The sequence below is a fragment of the Pelodiscus sinensis genome, chromosome 2, assembly GCF_052426305.1.
Source record: "Pelodiscus sinensis isolate ZL-2025 chromosome 2, ASM5242630v1, whole genome shotgun sequence".
Classification (NCBI taxonomy): domain Eukaryota; kingdom Metazoa; phylum Chordata; order Testudines; family Trionychidae; genus Pelodiscus; species Pelodiscus sinensis.
Window position 1 is genome coordinate 197,024,546 of NC_143053.1, and position 18,921 is coordinate 197,043,466.

Below are 18,921 nucleotides of genomic sequence, written 5' to 3' on the forward strand. Positions count from 1 at the left end.
ATGCTTCAAATCTGGTTTCCGTGGGATTTTTATTAAAAATGAGACCAAGCTACGTTATTCTAACCTCAGCTTCCCAAAGTTTTAATTTGGTTTGCTACAGAGAAGTGGCCTGGTTGCGAAGAGCAGGTCTAGATCAGTGGTTCTCAAATGGAGCATCAGGATCCCAGAGTGGGCCGTGACCCCATTTTAATATGGTTGCCACCACTAGCTTAGATTCTCTGGGGCCCAAGGCAAAAGCCTAAGTGCAAGCCCCACCATCTGAAGCTAAAGCCGGAGACCTTCAGCTCTGTGTGGCTAGGCTCAGGTTTCAGCCTCCTTGCTGTGGTTGGAGCCCTTGGGCTTTGGCCTCCCTGCCCAGGGCTGTAGGCCTTCAGGCTTTGCTCCCCTCCCACGCTGGAGGCAGTGGGGATTGAGCTTTAGTTCACGTTTCAGACCCTCCTGCTGGAGTCATGTAATAATTGTTTGTTGTCAGAAAGGAGTTGTGGTGCAATGAAGTTTGAGAACTCCTGGTCTAAAGATCCAGATAGTCCCCATATTTCAGGGATCTTCAGGATTGGAGTGTTGCACAAGGTGCTCTCTACTTTTGCCTTTTTAAGTAATTCTATTATGCGCACTCTAGTCAATAGAAAGGATTTACAGAGGAAAATGGTTTTGGGATAAAATCCAGGAGGAAAGCAAATGGAGTGGTATGTGGGAGTTAACCTTACTCTAAGAAGCAGATCAATCAAATGGCCTCTTCATATTTGCTCGTCATTTCACGGATTATAAAATATCATGTTGACTAGACCTGAATGAGTTTTTGTTTGTCATGGAAGGAAGGCATTTATAAATTACAGCATTGGTTATAAAAATCTGTTCCACCTGAAGATATATTTCATTGTTCTGTATAGGGATGTAATAATGTAGTCGATTAACTGATAAGCAAAAGCTTATTGGTTAATGCTATAGACTACACGCAATCCCCCCCCACTTGCCAGTAAATTTTTTAGCAGGCTGGCCAACAGCCCAGCTCAGTCCTGGCTTGTGACAGGTCTGAGACCTACCCCAGCTGCAGCTCAGTATTTAAAGTGTATTAGGAACTGGGCGGGTGAGCAGGCAGCCTGGCTCAGTTCCATCTTGTGACGGGTCTGGGAGCTCAGACCCCGTTGAGGGGCTACTGCTGCCCCGCACGGCTACCTCTTTATCAAAGGCAGCAGCACAGGGCAACAGTAAGCCAATCTGCAAGGGGAGGTGGTTTTTAAACTGGCTTCCCTCGCAGACCAGCTCCTGCCTGGCACTCCACACTACTTCCTTTGATACAAAGCCTGCAGTACGGAGTGAGGCCGGAGCACATTGGCTTCTGGTCCTGCCCCATGGTACTTACAGACTAGTTGACTAACCGATAAGAATTCATGAGGTTACTTGACTAGTCAGTTAACCGATATTTAACATCCCTGGTTCCATATTCAGATTATCTTGTACATAGTGTGTCTCGTGCACTATGTATAGAACTAAATTAATAACATGGGCATCTCTGCTCTTCAAGTGCAAAAAATCTGGTAAGATAGAAGCATAGCCATGACTAAAAATGTATGTCCAATTGTTGATGCATATAAGACTTATTGGCAGAGCAAGAGAAAGCTTTACATTCCATGTCTGCAGGTTTCTAACCTCTCTTTGAGAGAGAATCATCTAGATTGCTATTCTAATGACTATACACTGTTGAAGAAATATAATTGTAATATTCTAAAGTATACTAAAAAGTTTATTATTTGGCAAGTAAACCTATTCAGAGTCTGATCCTGTAAGATGCTGATCACCCTCTACTATTACTGAGATCAGTGGAAACTGAAGGTGCATAGTATCTCTCTAAGAAGCATTATCAATAGGCAAATTTAAATAATCAAATTTTTTATAAAAGCGGTGAGGAGTCCTGTGGCACCTTATAGACTAACCGAAGTGTTGGAACGTAAGCTTTCGTGGGCAAAGACCCACTTTGTCAGATGCATGTACATGTACATGCATCTGACAAAGTGGGTCTTTGCCCACGAAAGCTTATGCTCCAACACTTCGGTTAGTCTATAAGGTGCCACAGGACTCCTCGCTGCTTTTGCAGATTCAGACTAAGCACGGCTACCCCTCTGATAACAGATTTTTTATGTGTTTTTGTTGTTTGTGAGCTGTTTTAAGTTTGGTTATAAAAATAAAATATTTGTATGCCTGTTTCAGGCCTTTGATTGTTATTGGAGGCTCTTCTGACAGAAATCAGGAAATCATGGGAGCTTTCCAAGAATTCCCACAGGTAAACAGATATGTAAATTTCTGCATAAAGGCTTCAAGTAAATAAATTGAGGCAGATCCTCAGCTAGCATAAATTGTCATCACTCCACTGAAGTCAGCTGGGGATCACCCTTACTGAGTTTATATGTGAATTTGTAACATTTTGCTTTCTGGAAGGTTTGTTTTTATCACAGCATGCAAAACACCCACTCACACCAAAGAAAGATAGAAATGGGCAAAACACTTCATTGAATCAGTTTTAGCTACTAAAATTATTTCTTTTCATGATAAAGATTCTCTTCTTCTATGATAAGAAAGGTAGAGTTTGTCATGTCAAGTGCCTCTTTGTCGCATGTTTCGTTACAAGCTATTGTAAGCATTCATAGTCTATGGAATTTGCGGGGTAGGGGGATTGTAAACAATAAATGTAAATTAATCACCATGACTCTTTTCAAAAGAAAAGAAAAAAGTAATGTTTCCTTGTTTTTTCTTTTGCAGGTTGAAGCTTGCAGGCTATACAGCAAATTTTCTGCCAGACCCAGCAGCCTTGAAGCTATTCCTGCTGTTATTGAAAAGGTACCAAACAGTTAGCATTTAGACAGCTTTTCTTAAATATTTCTAAAACTTTAGGAATTAATCATTTATTTACCTAATCCTGCAAATTTACTATTGTTTGTTGATTAGTCAAGTTATTATAAACACTTGAGAGATCTTTCCCATATGTCAGTTCATGGAATAAAGTTATAAACAGCATATGGGCTCAATCTGACTGTAAGTGAAGACTGTAAGAATCTTTTGGTTGACTTTGTTGGGAGTTGGACAAAACCTTAAAAAAGCCACTGTGTGTGACAGGTGCAGGAGTTAGGAATGTGGTATGTGCCGCTTCATCTCTTCAATTTTGGCTGTGAAGGAATATTGCTAAATGCTCATATTGTGAGATTTAGGTTTTTCACGGTTACATCCTTATCTTAGCTCTCCAAGATTGGCTTTGAAAAGTCTCATGCCACTGCTACAGTGCCTCATTAGACATGTCACCATAAATCCCGTCACAAGCAATACTGTTTTCAGAAGTACCAGTTCATCCCGATAGCATCTAGATAGAATAGGAGCACTGCTGCTCTAAGTCAGGGTATGTCTACACTACAAAGTTAGTTCGAACTAACAGATGTTAGTTCGAACTAACTTTCATAGGCGCTACACTAGCGCTCCGTTAGTTCGAACTTAATTCAAACTACTGGAGCGCTTAGTTCGAACTAGGTAATCCTCATTCCACGAGGATTAAGCCTAGTTCGAACTTACTAGTTCGAATTAAGGGCTGTGTAGACCCTTAATTCGAACTAGTGGGAGGCTAGCCCTCCCCAGGTTTCCCTGGTGGCCACTCTGGCCAACACCAGGGAAACTCTACTGCCCCCCTCCCGGCCCCGGACCCCTTAAAGGGGCACGGGCTGGCTACGGTGCCCGTGCCAGGTGCAAGCCTGCCAGCACCCAGCCAGCAGACCCTGCACCTGGCACGGATCGAGCCACCGACCCGATGTCCCCAGCCCTCCCCCTCTTCCCGGGACCAGGCTGGCCACCCAGGAGCAGGTGTGCAAGAGAATCAAGGGGGTCCACTGAGACCCCCGACCCTGAGCCCTGAGCTTACAACGGCCATCCTGGGTCAGACCAAAGGTCCATCTAGCCCAGTAGCCTGTCTGCCGACAGCGGCCAACCCTAGGGACCTTGGAGGGGATGGACCGAAGACAGTGACCAAGCCATTTGTCTCGTGCCATCCCTCTCCAGCCTTCCACAAACCTTGGGCAGGGACACCACTCCTACCCCCTGGCTAATACCACTCCATGGACCCAACCTCCATGACTTGATCTCACTTCCCTTTAAACTCTGTTCTAGTTCTAGCCTTCACAGCCTCCTGGAGCAAGGAGTTCCACAGGTTGACTCTTTGCCTTATGAAGAAGAACTTTCTGTTACTAGTTTGAAGCCTGCTACCCATTCCTTTCCTTTGGTGTCCTCTAGTCCTTCTTTATGGGAACTAATGAAGAACTTTTCTGTATGCACCCTCTACACCCAACTCCTGCTTTTAGAGACCTCTATCCTGTCCCCCCTCCGTCTCCTCTTTTCTAAGCTGAAAAGTCCCAGTCTCTTTAGCCTCTCTTCATATGGGACCTGTTCCCAACCCCTGATTATTTTAGTTGCCCTCCCCTCTCCCACCCTCTCTCTTCCCCTCTCCCACCTCCTTTTCCCAGTCTCCCCCAGTTTTGTTCAATAAAGACAGATTCCATTTTGGAAGACACGTTATCTTTATTTTGTACATCAAGAAGAGGGGCTAGGGAAGGGTAAGTGGAAGGAGGTGAGGGAGGAATGGGGCATGAGCCCCCGATGGGGAGGACTGGGCTGGGTCTGTGGGCTTCTGGGGGTGGAAGCTCTCCTGCAGCCCCCCAATTGCTCCCTCTCTCCAGATGGCAGCCTGCGGCAAGTGCAGCCGGGCTGATGGCTAAGTGGTGTGATGTGCCCAGTGTGGGTACTCCGGGCACTCCAAGCCAGGACTGGTTTGCAAGTGGGGCACCCCTGAGAACTGTCTGTCCGGGGTGGGGGTCGGGACCCTTTAAGCACAGCCCTCGGCTAGCCTGAGACATCATCTCCACGCTGTAAGTCCTCCTCTGATGCCCTGCCGGCACTGCTTCCGGCCATCCTTAAGTCCGGTTCAGGGTCCACTTAATGTGGACATGCTAGTTCGAATTAGCAAAATGCTAATTCGAACTAGTTTTTTAGTCTGGATCCGTTAGTTCGAATTAGCTTAGTTCGAATTAACTAATTCGAACTAAGTTAGTTCGAATTAGAGCTGTAGTGTAGACATACCCTCTGTGGTTCCCAATCTTTTTTATATCGCAGACTGGTAAACTAATTCAAACACTTTTGGTGCACTGGCCCTGAAATATTTGCATATTCATTATGATAATTGATTTTTAATGTTTTACGTTGCATCTGTGCACACACAATACACGGCATTGTGTGGATGAGAAGATCAAAATCATGCATTGTTAAACAGGTGACACGCTTTGCAGAATAGTTCTGGTTTTCACTAATTTTTGGAGAGATGCGAAGGGGTACAGCAGGCAGGGCTGGAGAAAGGGGGGCTATGGCCAAGAGGAAGAAGGAAGGGAAAGAAAAGAAAAGGGGGACCAAGCTGGGGAGATGCTGGGCTAAAGCAGCGAGGCTCTGACTCCAACTTGGAGGGCTTTTCCCTCTTTGTCCCTTCACCCCACCCCAATCACCTGGTTAGTGGCGGCCCCTGCTCAGCCCCAGCCACCCCGCCAGGGGGTCCCCAAGCCAGCCCCCAGGGCTCAGCGCAGCCAAGCGGCCCTGCTCTGCCACATGGCCCAACCTCCCCTGGAGCATCCCTTGTCCCTGGAGCAGCCCTGCTCTGCCATGTGACCCAGCCAGTCCTGGCCCCCCAGAGGAGTCCTGCTCTGCCACGTGGCCCAGCCACTCTGGATCAGCTGCACTCGGCCATGTGGGCTGGCCGCCCCAGGAGCAGCCCCACCCTCCCGGAGCAGCCACTCACCACACAGCTCCACCGACCGGGCTGGGTGGCTGCCGCGGAGCTGGAACCAGGCTGTGATGAAGCTGGCCTAGCAGGGACAGCCTCACTGTGGTCGAGCTTCAGCCTCAGCACATGACTGGAGGCATGGCCTGGAGAGTGCCACAGCCTGGCAAGCAGGGGTTCGCAGCCCACCACCGGTACGCAGACCAGTGGTTGGGAACCATCCTAGGTAACAGAAGTTGGAGGCTTCAAGGATCATGCTACTTTAAACAGAAATTCAGCAGGAAATTTTGACTCAGTAACTCCAGATGTAGCAGCTGATAGTGTTGCTGTCTGAGTGTAAACGAAGTAAAGCATTTACAATCCAATACTTTCTGTTCACTCACTTGAGCTGACTTAAATGAAGAAGAGGGATGGGATTTAAAAAGTTAATAAAACATGTTAGGTTAAAATAGCCCATTGTAAGTTGTACCCAGGTGGCTTTTCGTGCAGGTGCATAGGGAGTAAGACAGCTCACTTTCTTCATTACACTGATTTTTTTTTTTTAAATACAGGTTGGACCTTTCTGATCCAGCACCCTCGGGACCTGACTGGTCCCAAACAAGGGGATTTGCTGGACCAGAAGAGGTTCCTCCCTTCCTAGCCCGTGCTGCTGTCATGAGGAGGGCCCTGCTGCTACTTGGATGATTCAGCCAAGCAAGCAGAGCTCCTGACCATGTATTATAACCTGTTCACAGAACAAGAGACCCACAGTAGACAATCTGTACTTTTAACAAGTTTTATTGCAAGCAATTCAGGAGCAAATTTTAAAAGCACTATATATATATTTAGTACTTAAAGAATTAAAACAACAGTGAAAGACATTAAAAGGCCTTACAAGAATAAAAAGGCATTAAAAGCAATAATTAAATGGAATACTTAACAATCTAAATCTAATTCTTAATCCAAGTTAGCAGCCTAATTTTTAATTCAGTTTAACACACACACACACACACACTCATACACACACTCACCTTCTGGGGCTGGCCAGACTCCGGGTAATGTTGGTTAATTTAGTTGAGGTGGAAGTCCAATGTGCATGTCACCCCAATATGCAGAATTGATGGACTCCAACTCCTGGGGCCAAATGATATTGGTATGTATCCCCTTGGCAGGGGCCAGTCTAATGGGATGCCATCCACTGGTAGCACAGAGTCCAGGTAGGGTGATATCCATTAGTGACACCCCCTTCTTCTTACTGGTGTATTCACGACCGATCCAGAAACACCTGGTTTTTGCACCGCCCAATTTTGCTTGTCTCACCAAAAATGAGAAACAATGGTCTGTCCTTGGTTAGATTCTTCCCTTGCTATTTTTTCCTTATCTGTCAATGCTGGAAACACTGCATCAGCACACATACACAGTTCTTTTATTTCGCACAGTCCTTTTTCTTAAAGTTGTAAACAAGTCCATAACTCTCCGGGGCTCTTGCCTGGACCTCAGCATGGACTCTCTTCGGCTCACTTACTGTTCATGCTCTCATGCTAACCGTTCACACTACCCATGATTCGTGACACCGACACTGGGTTAGGGTGCTAGCTTGCCCTCACTGCTGCTCCAGCCCTCTTGGATCTCTAGATGCTGCCGGCCCTGCTGCTGCTGGGGCCGTAGTGCCACGTAGTGCCCGGCCGTAGAAGCCGGGGCAGAGCTCTGCAGCCACCTAGCTCCGCAGTTGAGGCTGGAGCTCCGCAGCTGGGACAGAGCTCCACAGCCACCTGGCTCCATGGCTGGGGTCGGAGCTATGCAGCCAGGGCCTGGGTGGAGGGCCAGGGCTGGAGCTCCCCAACTATCACTGGGGCTGGGGCTGGCGCTGGAGCTCCCTGGCCACTGGAGCTAGAGCGGGCTGGGAGCAGAGTTCTGCAGCTGGGCCTGAAGCTCTATGGTGGCTGCTGGGGCCAGAATTCCTCGTCGTGCCTCCTGTTGCCCCTCCTCTGGCACTGGGCTCCCGGCTAAGTTGCCGATGCCCCCTACAGTGCTCCTGCTCCACTGTCAGATCTCCCTGTTCCCGGGCTCTGTGGTTGAGGGACATCTGTGGTCCATGCCAGACCATGGATGTTGCCAGACCCAGGAGTCCTGGTTAAGGGAGGTACAACCTGTATGAAATTTTTTTAAAAATTCACTTAAACAGTGATTAAAATTGTGCTATTTGCTTCTGTCAATAAATGTAGGCAGTGAGATGCAGTATCTATGGTCGGCCAGGCGCCTGTTATGTTGACATGCCAGGAGACTTCGTAAATCTACAGGTGAACAAGAGCACTGTCCAGTGAGTACAAGTTACTTGCATGGGTGATGTTGTTAGAGACGAAGTTTTTCCTACGTGATACTTGAATCCATTGGTTATTATGCTTAGGAAAAAATTTGTTTGAAATAATATTGTGTTTCTTTTTGAGGAAAGATTGCACAACCTCCCATAGAGGCTTCAGTACATTGAAATTATATTACTTGCAATCCAGTTTATGGATGTAATAGTCTGTTATGTCATGCAGGTTGAATTTATATGAAGAAGTTAAATATTATGGCAGTATTATTATGCTATTGTGTAAAGCAGCGGTACAGTCTCCCCTAGAATGCTAGGGATATTTAGGAGAAAAGAGAGGGAGCTCAATCACAGGTGATGAGTTACTAGGAGACATTGAAAAATATCCGTTTGATGAGAGACTGAGAATATAGGGACTCTCTACGTTAGGGAGGAGGAAAGCATTTAAGCATTTACTCAGCCCCATTCTTATTCAGGATAGCACTTAAATACATGTTGAAGTCCAGTCGACTTAGTGGAGTGGCATTTGAATGGCAGGTATTGAATTAATAGAAATGCTCCTGTGATATCAACGGTTACATTTTGCAGGTTTACATGCGGTCACTATATAACCTGCAATTAGACAGGTTATATTGTATTGTTCCTCTTTCCCTCATCACTCCAGGACAATTGCAAGCATGTTAAAACTTTTGTCAGATATTTCAAGAAAATACTGACTCTTTTATTATTTTTTTCAAAAGCAGTGGAGAGAAAACTAGAGTGGGCAGCTTTTGTGGACATTTCATTGCTATAAGGAGAAGAGAGAGTTTGTGTGGAAGGTAGCTACCCACTTCCGAGGGAAAGGAAAGTCAGGTTTCAGAATGTGAGGCTTTTCCAAGGCAAATATTTTGAAATTTTGAAATTTTTTAAATGTCTGTGCATGTATTAATATAAATCTGCACAGGTTATTAGTTCACAGTGTAATGCACCTATGAAATAAGATATTGAAATTAAGGATTTTATTTTTGCAGCATGCTAAATATTTTTATTTATGGTATGCCTTATTCTCTTGAGAAAAATTGGTTTGAATCTGATGAGAAATTTAAATTTTGTTTGTAAAATACATGTGTTGTTCCGACAGCTACCATGGAGTGTTAATTTATGAAATACAAACTCTGTTATTTTACAGTAGGTGATTGATTTTACCTTTTAAGAATTGCTTCCTTTGCATTGCATTTCCATTAAAGATGCTGGCCTGTCTGTCTTCCAGATTTACTGAGTGCTGTTTGCCACCTCCTATCAGCACAGCTGAACACTCCGCTGTATCTAAAGCAGCATCTATCTTTGCACATTCCAGACAACCTCTTCTAATCATTGGCAAAGGTAATGTGATTTGATGTAGTTTTGAAGTTTACCATATGTTAAGTAGAATAGAGACTAAAGTAATATTTTTCATAATTTTAAAATATCTTTTTTTTTCAGTTTATAAAATAGCATCTTTAAGCTTGGAACTAAAATCTGTTTAGTATTGGAATAATTATTCCTCTATCTTGTACATACACTGGCTTGCTCTAGATTTTCTCTTAGTATATTTTCATCTGAAAGTCAAGTCAATTGAATCTATGTGGAAAACAAATGGGTAAATATTGTCCTAAGTGTAAAGCTTGTTCCAACCCTGTTTATGAAAATGTACAAATGTCCTTCTCTGACATGTACGGTGGGTAATTCAGACTCCATGCCTTCAGTCATTTTGCCTCTCTCCTAAGGGGTGCAATTCTGCTGTTTTTTGTGATGAAGACAGAGGTATGTAGGAACTGTGTTGAAACCACTAACGTATTTCATAAAGTCCACTGAACTGCTAGCCAGTTACTAGAGAGCTGGCTTAATGTGAACGTGAATGAGAGATGAAAGGCTCCAGATATCAGAGAGGGAGAGAATCTATATTCTCATATAAAAAGAAATTGGGGAAAAAAGATTGTTTACTCATAGAAGGGAAACACATATGTGACATAAGAATATATAAAATAATGAATTGTATGGCAAAGGTATATTAGGATCATCTCTTTTCCTTGTTTTGTAACACAAGACCAAAGGGACATTCAGTGAAATTGAATAGTGGGACATTTGAAACTGATGTAAAGAAATTCTTTTTATCACACAATGCATAATTAGACAGCAGAACTCATTGCCACAAGTTGTTGCTGAAGCCAAAATACAGCAAAAGTCAAAGAGAAGTTGGACCTTTGTACAGATAACACACATATCCAGAATAGCTTTTGTTTAATGCTAGCAAAAATATTTGCTAGCGATATAAAACCTCATTCTTCAGGTTTTAAGCCAGTGCCCTTGATTGGGGTCAAATAATCCCACATCTGCTTATTGTGGGATTTCTTGCAACTTCCACTAATTCACTTGATGATCGCCTTTGTCAGAAACAAAATATTAAACAAAATGGACCGTAAATCTGATCCACTGAACAATTTTTATGTTCTTTCTACTGATCGCTAGAGTCCTCCAGCCCTCTAAAATTGGACTTGTTTTCTAGTAATCAGGATCTTGCAGATGACTAAATAATAAGAGAACTTTTGTTGGCATGTCCATTCAGAAGTGTTTAGGTTTAGAGGAGATGGACAGTGGCTAAAACGCAAGAGAGATCTAGAATCAGTTATCAAAATACTTTAATTGTAATGCTTTCTCCTTGTGTATGCTAAACGTCTAAAGCCCTTTTTTCCATCCTTCGGTCAGTGGGAGCCCCCATAATCCCTGTTAGGTGAGGGTGTCTTTAAGTGCCTTCACGTAAAGCAGTGATCTCTGACCTTTTTAAGCATAATATCTCTTTTGAATTTAAGTACATGAAAATCTAGAAATAACAGTTTATGTTTATGTAAATCTGAGATCAAGTGCCTAATATACATAATTATACATTTTCCCTACTTACTGAGTCTTAGTGTGACACTTGACTAGAATGATTTTCTCGAGCAGGTACTTTCTGAATTCATTGTAGGTATCTTGATCTCTTGTTGTCTCTTTAAGGGGAAAAACAGTCAGAAGGGGCTCTGTAGTTATTCTGTCCTTACAAACCATTTGAACAGAAATGATTACTTGGGCTGTGTTAGTCATATTGACTGATTCATCAAACTGTAGTGAAATGCACCTGCTGTAGGTGAAGAAAGATTTCTTCAGACAAAGATTCTATCAGTCTGCTACTATGGAATCACCAACTGATGTGCTCTGGATTGCTGTCATTATTTCCTCTTTGTTTTTAAAGTTTTTAAGTAAGGAGTCTGCTGCCAGTCATTGTCTCTTTAAATGCTTCTCCATCCATAAACAATTTATTGTGTTTTGCCAGCAGATGGCAAACATGGAACTATGCTTCAGAAAGGCCTTCTCTTTTGCTGCTTGTTTAGTAAAAATGATTGCTAAGCTTTCAGAACAGCCTTCAGTTCTTTCTTTTTACAGAGTGAGCTGTTCAAGGGGAATCTATCCTTGAGTTTACTGTGCATAGTTTTGTGGTGTCTTTCAAATTCCCCTGTTTACTTTTAGATATATTTGTATGACGTGAAAGACAAATGCACTTATCTTTCACTGTTGTGAACAGAAATTCACTTTCCCATTCTGAATGGAAGTTGTAGGTTTTCTGTTCTTTTAAGATGGCCTAGATTCATCACTCATTGTTAACTCTTGTGAGTTCGCTAGATATGTATTTTTATTATAAAGAGAAAAAACCGGAGAGCACTAGCCATGACTGTAATCTGTAGGAAAAACTTCTGAAGGGAAGAAATGCATGTCACTCATGATAAGCTTTTTGTTTGTTTGTTTCAGTTCTGCACTTGCAGTGCCATTTTAAATATAGTTACAAAGCTGTTTCAAACTTATAATCCGTCATGTTGAGGTGGCCAACCCATCATGCCTAGCTAGCAACATGTTTGGTTTAAAAGGGTCTGGTCGGATGCAATCATGCATGCTGCTTTATTTTATGTCTAACTTTAGCTTAGGGAAAAGAATGAAATGGGGGGGACTAAGATAGGATTTCCAACTGTCTAATCACACCCTCAAAAACCCTTGCCCTGACTCACCCTGTCTCTGAGACCCAGCTCCATTCACATCACCCCATTCACTCAGTTGCATGCTCTTCCCCACCCTCACTCGCTTTCACCAGACTGGGGCAGAAGATTGAGGTGCAGGAAGGGATGCAGGCTCTGAGCGGGGACTGAGGGTTGGTGTGCAGAAGGGAGTTCAGAGTGTGGGCTCTGGAAGGGAGATTGGATGCAGGAGCAGGCTTGGGACTGGGGCAGAGGGTTGGGGGTACAGACTGTTGGCTCTGAAAGGGGACTGGAGCCAGGAGGTTGGGGTGCAGGAGGACGTGCATGCTTTGGAAGGGAGTTTAGGTGCAAGGTGGTTCAGGACTGAGGCAGGGGATAGAGGTGCAGAAAGGGGTACAGGTTCCAGCTGAGCACCATTTACTCAGGTAGCTCTTGGACGGCAACACAGCAAGGCTGAGGTAGGCTCCCTGCCTGCTCTGGCCTCATGCTGCTCCTGGAAGCGACTGGCATGTTCATCAGTGGCTCCGGAAATAAGGGCAGGTGGCTCCATATGCTGCCCTTGTCCTCAAGCACCTCCCCACAGATCCCATTGGCTGTGGTTCCCTGTTCCCGCGCAGTAGGAGCTGCAGAGGCGATATCTACAGGTGAGGGCAGCGTGCAGAGACACCTTACCTCAGGGACATACCAGCCACTTTCAGGAGCATTGCAGAGCCAAGCAAGGAGAGAGCCTGCCTTAATACCCACTGTTCTATTGGACTGTTAGCAGCTAATCTCCCAGTTTGACTGCAGGCACCTCTGGGAGATTGAGCCCAATTCCAGGAGACTCCCAGCCAAACCTGGAGAGTTGGCAACCCTAGCCTGAGACTGAGATCGACTGTCAGAGGCTCCATGATCAACTAGTTGATCGTGATCGACCAGTTGATGACCGCTGGTATAAAGCATGGACACACACATTAGTTACTATGTTACTCACAAAAACACTGTTAAAAGGCCTTTACTGAGGTTGTAAAATCAAATACTTGAGAGAAATTCCAGAATTAAGATTCTCTGTGCAACCGTAATTCAGGCCCCTTGTGCATCTGCATATGTCACAGTTGTTAATTCACGATCACACACCTTTTTAATAGTCATTCAGTGCACAAGTAGAGCCTGGGGATGCATCAGTGTTGTATAGTGCAGAAGGCCATTATCTGTAATGCTCTTTAACAGTTTTTTGTATAGATTATCTCTCTATTGGATCACCTGTTCTTTTCATTCCCTCTGGGGCACCTGACACTGACCACTGTCAGAAGACAGGACACGGTCAGATGGACTTTTGGTCTGCCCTGTATCACTGTTCTTATGTTCTAAGTTGTTGACTCTTTCTTCCATATGGGAAATGTGATATAATGTTAATAATAAGCAACAAATAGTCTGGCGGCACCTTAGAGACTGACAAAAATGTAAATTGCTGCAAGACTATATATTGTTTTTTAAGTTTTTCCAGTTACAGACTAACACTGCTACCCCCTGAAACTTTTGAATGTTAATAATAGGCAGTGCTACCAGCCCCATCTACATAATATGATTATTTAAGTTAGTTGATGAATATATGTATCTTGTGTTTCAGAGCTCACACTGTTCTCCTGCTTTAGAGAAACTCTTAAGCATATAAGTAATTAAACTTGCAAGTGATTCTAAGCCAGTGATTCTAAGCCAGTGATTCTAAGACTGTTCACTACATGCTTGAAGTTAAGCCCTTACTTAAGCACCTTGGGGTATGTCTACACTACAAAGTTAATTCGAACTAACAGACGTTAGTTTGAATTAACTTTAATAGGTGCTACACTAGCGCTCCGTTAGTTCGAATTTAAATCGAACTAGCAGAGCGCTTAGTTCGAACTAGGAAAACCTCATTTTACGAGGATTAAGCCTAGTTCGAACTAGCTAGTTCGAATTAAGGGGTGTGTAGCCCCTTAATTCGAACTAGTGGGAGGCTAGCCCTCCCCAGGTTTCCCTGGTGGCCACTCTGGCCAACACCAGGGAAATTCGTCTGCCCCCTTCCCGGCCCCGGACCCCTTAAAGGGGCACGGGCTGGCTACGGTGCCCGTGCCAGGTGCAAGCCTGCCAACACCCAGCCAGCAGACCCTGCACCTGGCATGGATTGAGCCACCCACCCGATGCCCCCCAGCCCTCCCCCTCTTCCCGGGACCAGGCTAGCAGCTCCAGGGAGCTTGCCTGGGACCGCAAGAGGCGGGCACCCGCCCGGGCTAGTGCAGACATCGTAGACCTCGTCCACGATCTCCGCACTAGGCACAGGAAAGTGGCCGGCTAGGGCAGGAGAGCTGCCAGCCTGGCCACCCAGGAGCAGGTGTGCAAGAGAATCAAGGGGGTCCACTGAGACCCCCGACCCTGAGCCCTGAGCTTACAACGGCCATCCTGGGTCAGACCAAAGGTCCATCTAGCCCAGTAGCGTGTCTGCCGACAGCGGCCAACCCTAGGGACCTTGGAGGGGATGGACCGAAGACAGTGACCAAGCCATTTGTCTCGTACCATCCCTCTCCAGCCTTCCACAAACCTTGGGCAGGGACACCACTCCTACCCCCTGGCTAATACCACTCCATGAACCCAACCTCCATGACTTGATCTCACTTCCCTTTAAACTCTGTTCTAGTTCTAGCCTTCACAGCCTCCTGGAGCAAGGAGTTCCACAGGTTGACTCTTTGCTTTATGAAGAAGAACTTTCTGTTACTAGTTTGAAGCCTGCTACCCATTCCTTTCCTTTGGTGTCCTCTAGTCCTTCTTTATGGGAACTAATGAAGAACTTTTCGGTATGCACCCTCTACACCCAACTCCTGCTTTTAGAGACCTCTATCCTGTCCCCCTTCCGTCTCCTCTTTTCTAAGCTGAAAAGTCCCAGTCTCTTTAGCCTCTCTTCATATGGGACCTGTTCCCAACCCCTGACCATTTTAGTTGCCCTCCCCTCTCCCACCCTCTCTCTTCCCCTCTCCCACCTCCTTTTCCCAGTCTCCCCCAGTTTTGTTCAATAAAGACAGATTCCATTTTGGAAGACACGTTATCTTTATTTTGTACATCAAGAAGAGGGGCTAGGGAAGGGTAAGTGGAAGGAGGTGAGGGAGGAATGGGGCATGAGCCCCCGATGGGGAGGACTGGGCTGGGTCTGTGGGCTTCTGGGGGTGGAAGCTCTCCTGCAGCCCCCCAATTGCTCCCTCTCCCAGATGGCAGCCTGCGGCAAGTGCAGCCGGGTTGATGGCTAAGTGGTGTGATGTGCCCAGTGTGGGTACTCCGGGCAATCCAAGCCAGGACTGCTTTGCAAGTGGGGCACCCCTGAGAACTGTCTGTTCGGGGTGGAGGTCGGGACCCTTTAAGCACAGCCCTCGGCTAGCCTGAGACATCATCTCCACGCTGTAAGTCCTCCTCTGATGCCCTGCCGGCACTGCTTCCGGCCATCCTTAAGTCCGGTTCAGGGTCCACTTAATGTGGACATGCTAGTTCGAATTAGCAAAATGCTAATTCGAACTAGTTTTTTAGTCTGGATCCGTTAGTTCGAATTAGCTTAGTTCGAATTAACTAATTCGAACTAAGTTAGTTCGAATTAACGTTGTAGTGTAGACATACCCTTGGTTAATTGGGGCCATAGAAAGATATAAATTAGAGATCACATCAAACCCTTCTTTGTACTTTGTTTCCTATAGGTGCTGCTTATTCACGTGCTGAAAACAACATCAGAAAGTTGGTGGACCAATGTGGGCTACCATTTTTGCCTACGCCAATGGGGAAAGGAGTTGTTCCAGATAACCATCCAAACTGTGTAGCTGCAGCCAGATCCATGTAAAGCAAGGCTTTGCTTTTAATCCTATCTTCTGTAAAAGAAATGGAAATATACCATTAAAGCTGCACCAAATTGCACCATGTTACAAATACTGTGCAAGGCTTAATTAAAAACAAAAAAAAAACAAAAACAGAACAAAAACAGCTTAAGTACAAATTGCATTTTGTGCCCTATTTTATAGCAGTGGATAAAGCCAGTAACTTTTCATAGCTGATGTCAAATCCTACTTAGAACTGAGTCCAGAGTGAAAATTTAGCAGTCACTAGAAGTTTTTTGCCAAGAGCTAAGCTGAATTCTTCTGAATTAAGTTTTGTTGTATTAATATTAAGACTCTATTAGACAAAGTAGTTTTTAACAACACAGAATGAAGCCAGCAAACAAGTTAAATTGCAGGTAACTGAAAACTACTGGCATATTCAGTGCACTGACTTTTAAGACTAAAAAGTGGTGCTAACTGAAGTAGGGTCTCTGTAAATCCTTGAATTGGATTGAAGAGCTATCTATTGAAGATTGTGTTTTTAAAAAATTGTAGTCACTGACAAATTAATCTGAACTTGCTGATAGAGAACCTGTGGATCTCTATGTAGATGATGGGCTTACTATGCATTTGAAACTCCTATATATTTAAATAAACTTAAGTAGAGTAGTTTGTTGAGCACTATGCCTTCATCATTATGGAGTATGTTGTTAATAAATCTGAGCACTAAAAAACTACACCTGAGGTATTTTGTTCAGCAACTGTGCTCCTTTAGGCATACACATAAGGGGGCTGAATTAAGAGTAATTCTGATATTTTCTAACTTGAGTGCACTTAACTTTGGAACCTCAACATTCTTTTAAAATGGGGGGAAGGGTTATTGTCTCTGTTCATTTTGTTTGTTTAGGTTTTGCTCTAATATTATTTACTTTCACAAAATGAACACTATTTTGGAAAGAGAACTTAGTGCTTTATTTGGGATTTCAGAAAATCTTCTGATTATAAAAACTGAAGAGACATTTGTTTCTATAAAAGATTTTCAGCTTGCTGAGCTAAACTAATTTATCATAGAATAGAAAGGAAACTAAAGAGGTCATCAAGTTCTGTCCCCGACACTCATGGCAGGACCAAGCACTATTTCTAGATGATGTATGCTGGAAGGAGGCAAGATGTGCTTCTGTATTCTCCTAAGTGATAGGGCTGCTGTGAAATTATTGCCCTTTTGAAAGCAGTTTAATACAAAAAAAATTTACATAGCATGTTTTTCTTTTGTTTTCTGTTATTAGGGCATTGCAACATGCTGATGTAATAATATTGTTTGGTGCCAGATTGAACTGGATTTTGCACTTTGGACTTCCACCAAGATTTCGACCAGATGTAAAGTTTATCCAGGTAATCTAGGATAATAATTTGAAGATCACCTTCTGTTGGCTAGTGCTGTCTCTCTGTAAAAGCCTTCTCTTTCACGTGGTGATCTTTGTCACGTTGACAGTGCAGTACAGTGTATGTGATAACTGTAGTTCTCCAAAATTATTATTTTTGTTGGTTTTTAGTTCTTTGATATTTTCAGAAACAATATAACATTATTCTGAGCATGTAGGACTTGATGCTGCTCCCATTGAATTAGTGGCAAAGCTCCTATTCAGTGCAATAGCACAGAGATAATTTTTTTTATCCTAATCAAAGAGTTTTGAAGTTGTGGAATTGTCCATAATACTCTCAGTAGGATCCTTTTAAGAGATTATCTGATATTTATAGTCAAAGCAAACAAGATCTTGCTGCTCGCTATAAGAGCCTGACCACTTGGAAACAATGAGAGTAGAAGAATAAAGGTGACTTAATAAATTAATACTTCTGGCAAGTTGTCTGTGTTAGGAATCATAGGGTATAAAATCAATTTTACCCCCTTTCTTCCATTTCAAAATATTGTACATTCATGTATTCCAGAGCAGTAGTCAATTCTGCTCTCTGATTAGCTTGCTTTCAGTACTTTGAAACCTAATTAGCCCTCATCTGATCTCCTCCGAAGGTGCCCAGCTTGTGTTCTTCACACTAGTAACAACAAAGTTATGTACTGCGTGTCAGAGGAATAACCGAAAAGCAGTAAGTTGGTGCAAAGGATACAGATGAACATATCTTAAAATGGGAATGTGTATTTTTACTTGGAATAAATCATCTCTTGAATAGCACTTCCAGTAAGTCATCCCTTGAATAACACTTCCAGAAAAGAGTAGAGGAAATTATTTTTAAAGTAAAAGTGAGGACTAAAGAAGTCATTAGAAAATACTCTATATTACTTTGTCTTTAACTCACTGATTTTAAATAATCCTAATTGATTCATTGTTCTTTTGTCTAAAAACTTTAAAAAAAATAGGTTGATATTTGTGCAGAGGAGCTCGGGAACAACGTGAGACCTGCCGCAATTTTATTAGGTGACATAAGTGCTGTAACTGAGCAGGTAATGTAATGCAAGGTGTCCATATCCTCTGACTTTGTAGAAAAAGTAGATTATTTTTTTAAAAAAGTTCTGACAAAAGCACTTTCTCATGCAGCATACCTATGCTGTGTATCCAATGTCTAATACAGTTACAGTTTAAAAGTAGATGAAGTATTGTGCTGGGATCTTGGTGTATGATTGTTAGATTTTCTTGAAGAAATTATTCTGAGGTTTATGTTTTGAAAGAGGATAAATTTTGTGTGTGTTGTTTTAGCTTTTAGAACAACTTGTTCTAATGGAATGGAAATATCCTTCTTATTCAGAATGGTGGAAGATGTTAAGAGAGAAAATGAAAAGCAATGAAGAAACATCCAAGGTAATACTATGGCTCAGTAAAAGTGGTTTTTGATCCTTTTTCTGGGCACAGGGTATCAATGCTGTCCCTCTCAGTATTGTAGTTAAGTCTCCCTAACTAATCAGAGCTTTCAGGTTGCTAAATTCTGAATGGTATCAAAATGTTTTAAAAGGCTCCCATTGACTTACTTTGTTCAGAATTATCT

The 18,921-nt window shown here is 43.4% G+C and overlaps 1 protein-coding gene across 2 annotated transcripts in view; it reads left to right on the forward strand.

Moving 5' to 3' along the window:
• The window catches only part of HACL1 (2-hydroxyacyl-CoA lyase 1), a 36,997-nt gene that overhangs the window by 10,827 nt on the left and 7,249 nt on the right, over positions 1 to 18,921 (forward strand). For both annotated transcript variants that reach the window (XM_006133233.4, XM_075922128.2), the window contains 8 exons: positions 2,209 to 2,281; positions 2,758 to 2,835; positions 8,005 to 8,099; positions 9,343 to 9,455; positions 15,811 to 15,946; positions 17,211 to 17,316; positions 18,299 to 18,382; positions 18,636 to 18,737. In XM_006133233.4, the coding sequence (XP_006133295.3) occupies positions 2,209 to 2,281; positions 2,758 to 2,835; positions 8,005 to 8,099; positions 9,343 to 9,455; positions 15,811 to 15,946; positions 17,211 to 17,316; positions 18,299 to 18,382; positions 18,636 to 18,737 (787 nt within the window). The remainder of the gene's footprint in view (positions 1 to 2,208; positions 2,282 to 2,757; positions 2,836 to 8,004; positions 8,100 to 9,342; positions 9,456 to 15,810; positions 15,947 to 17,210; positions 17,317 to 18,298; positions 18,383 to 18,635; positions 18,738 to 18,921) is intronic.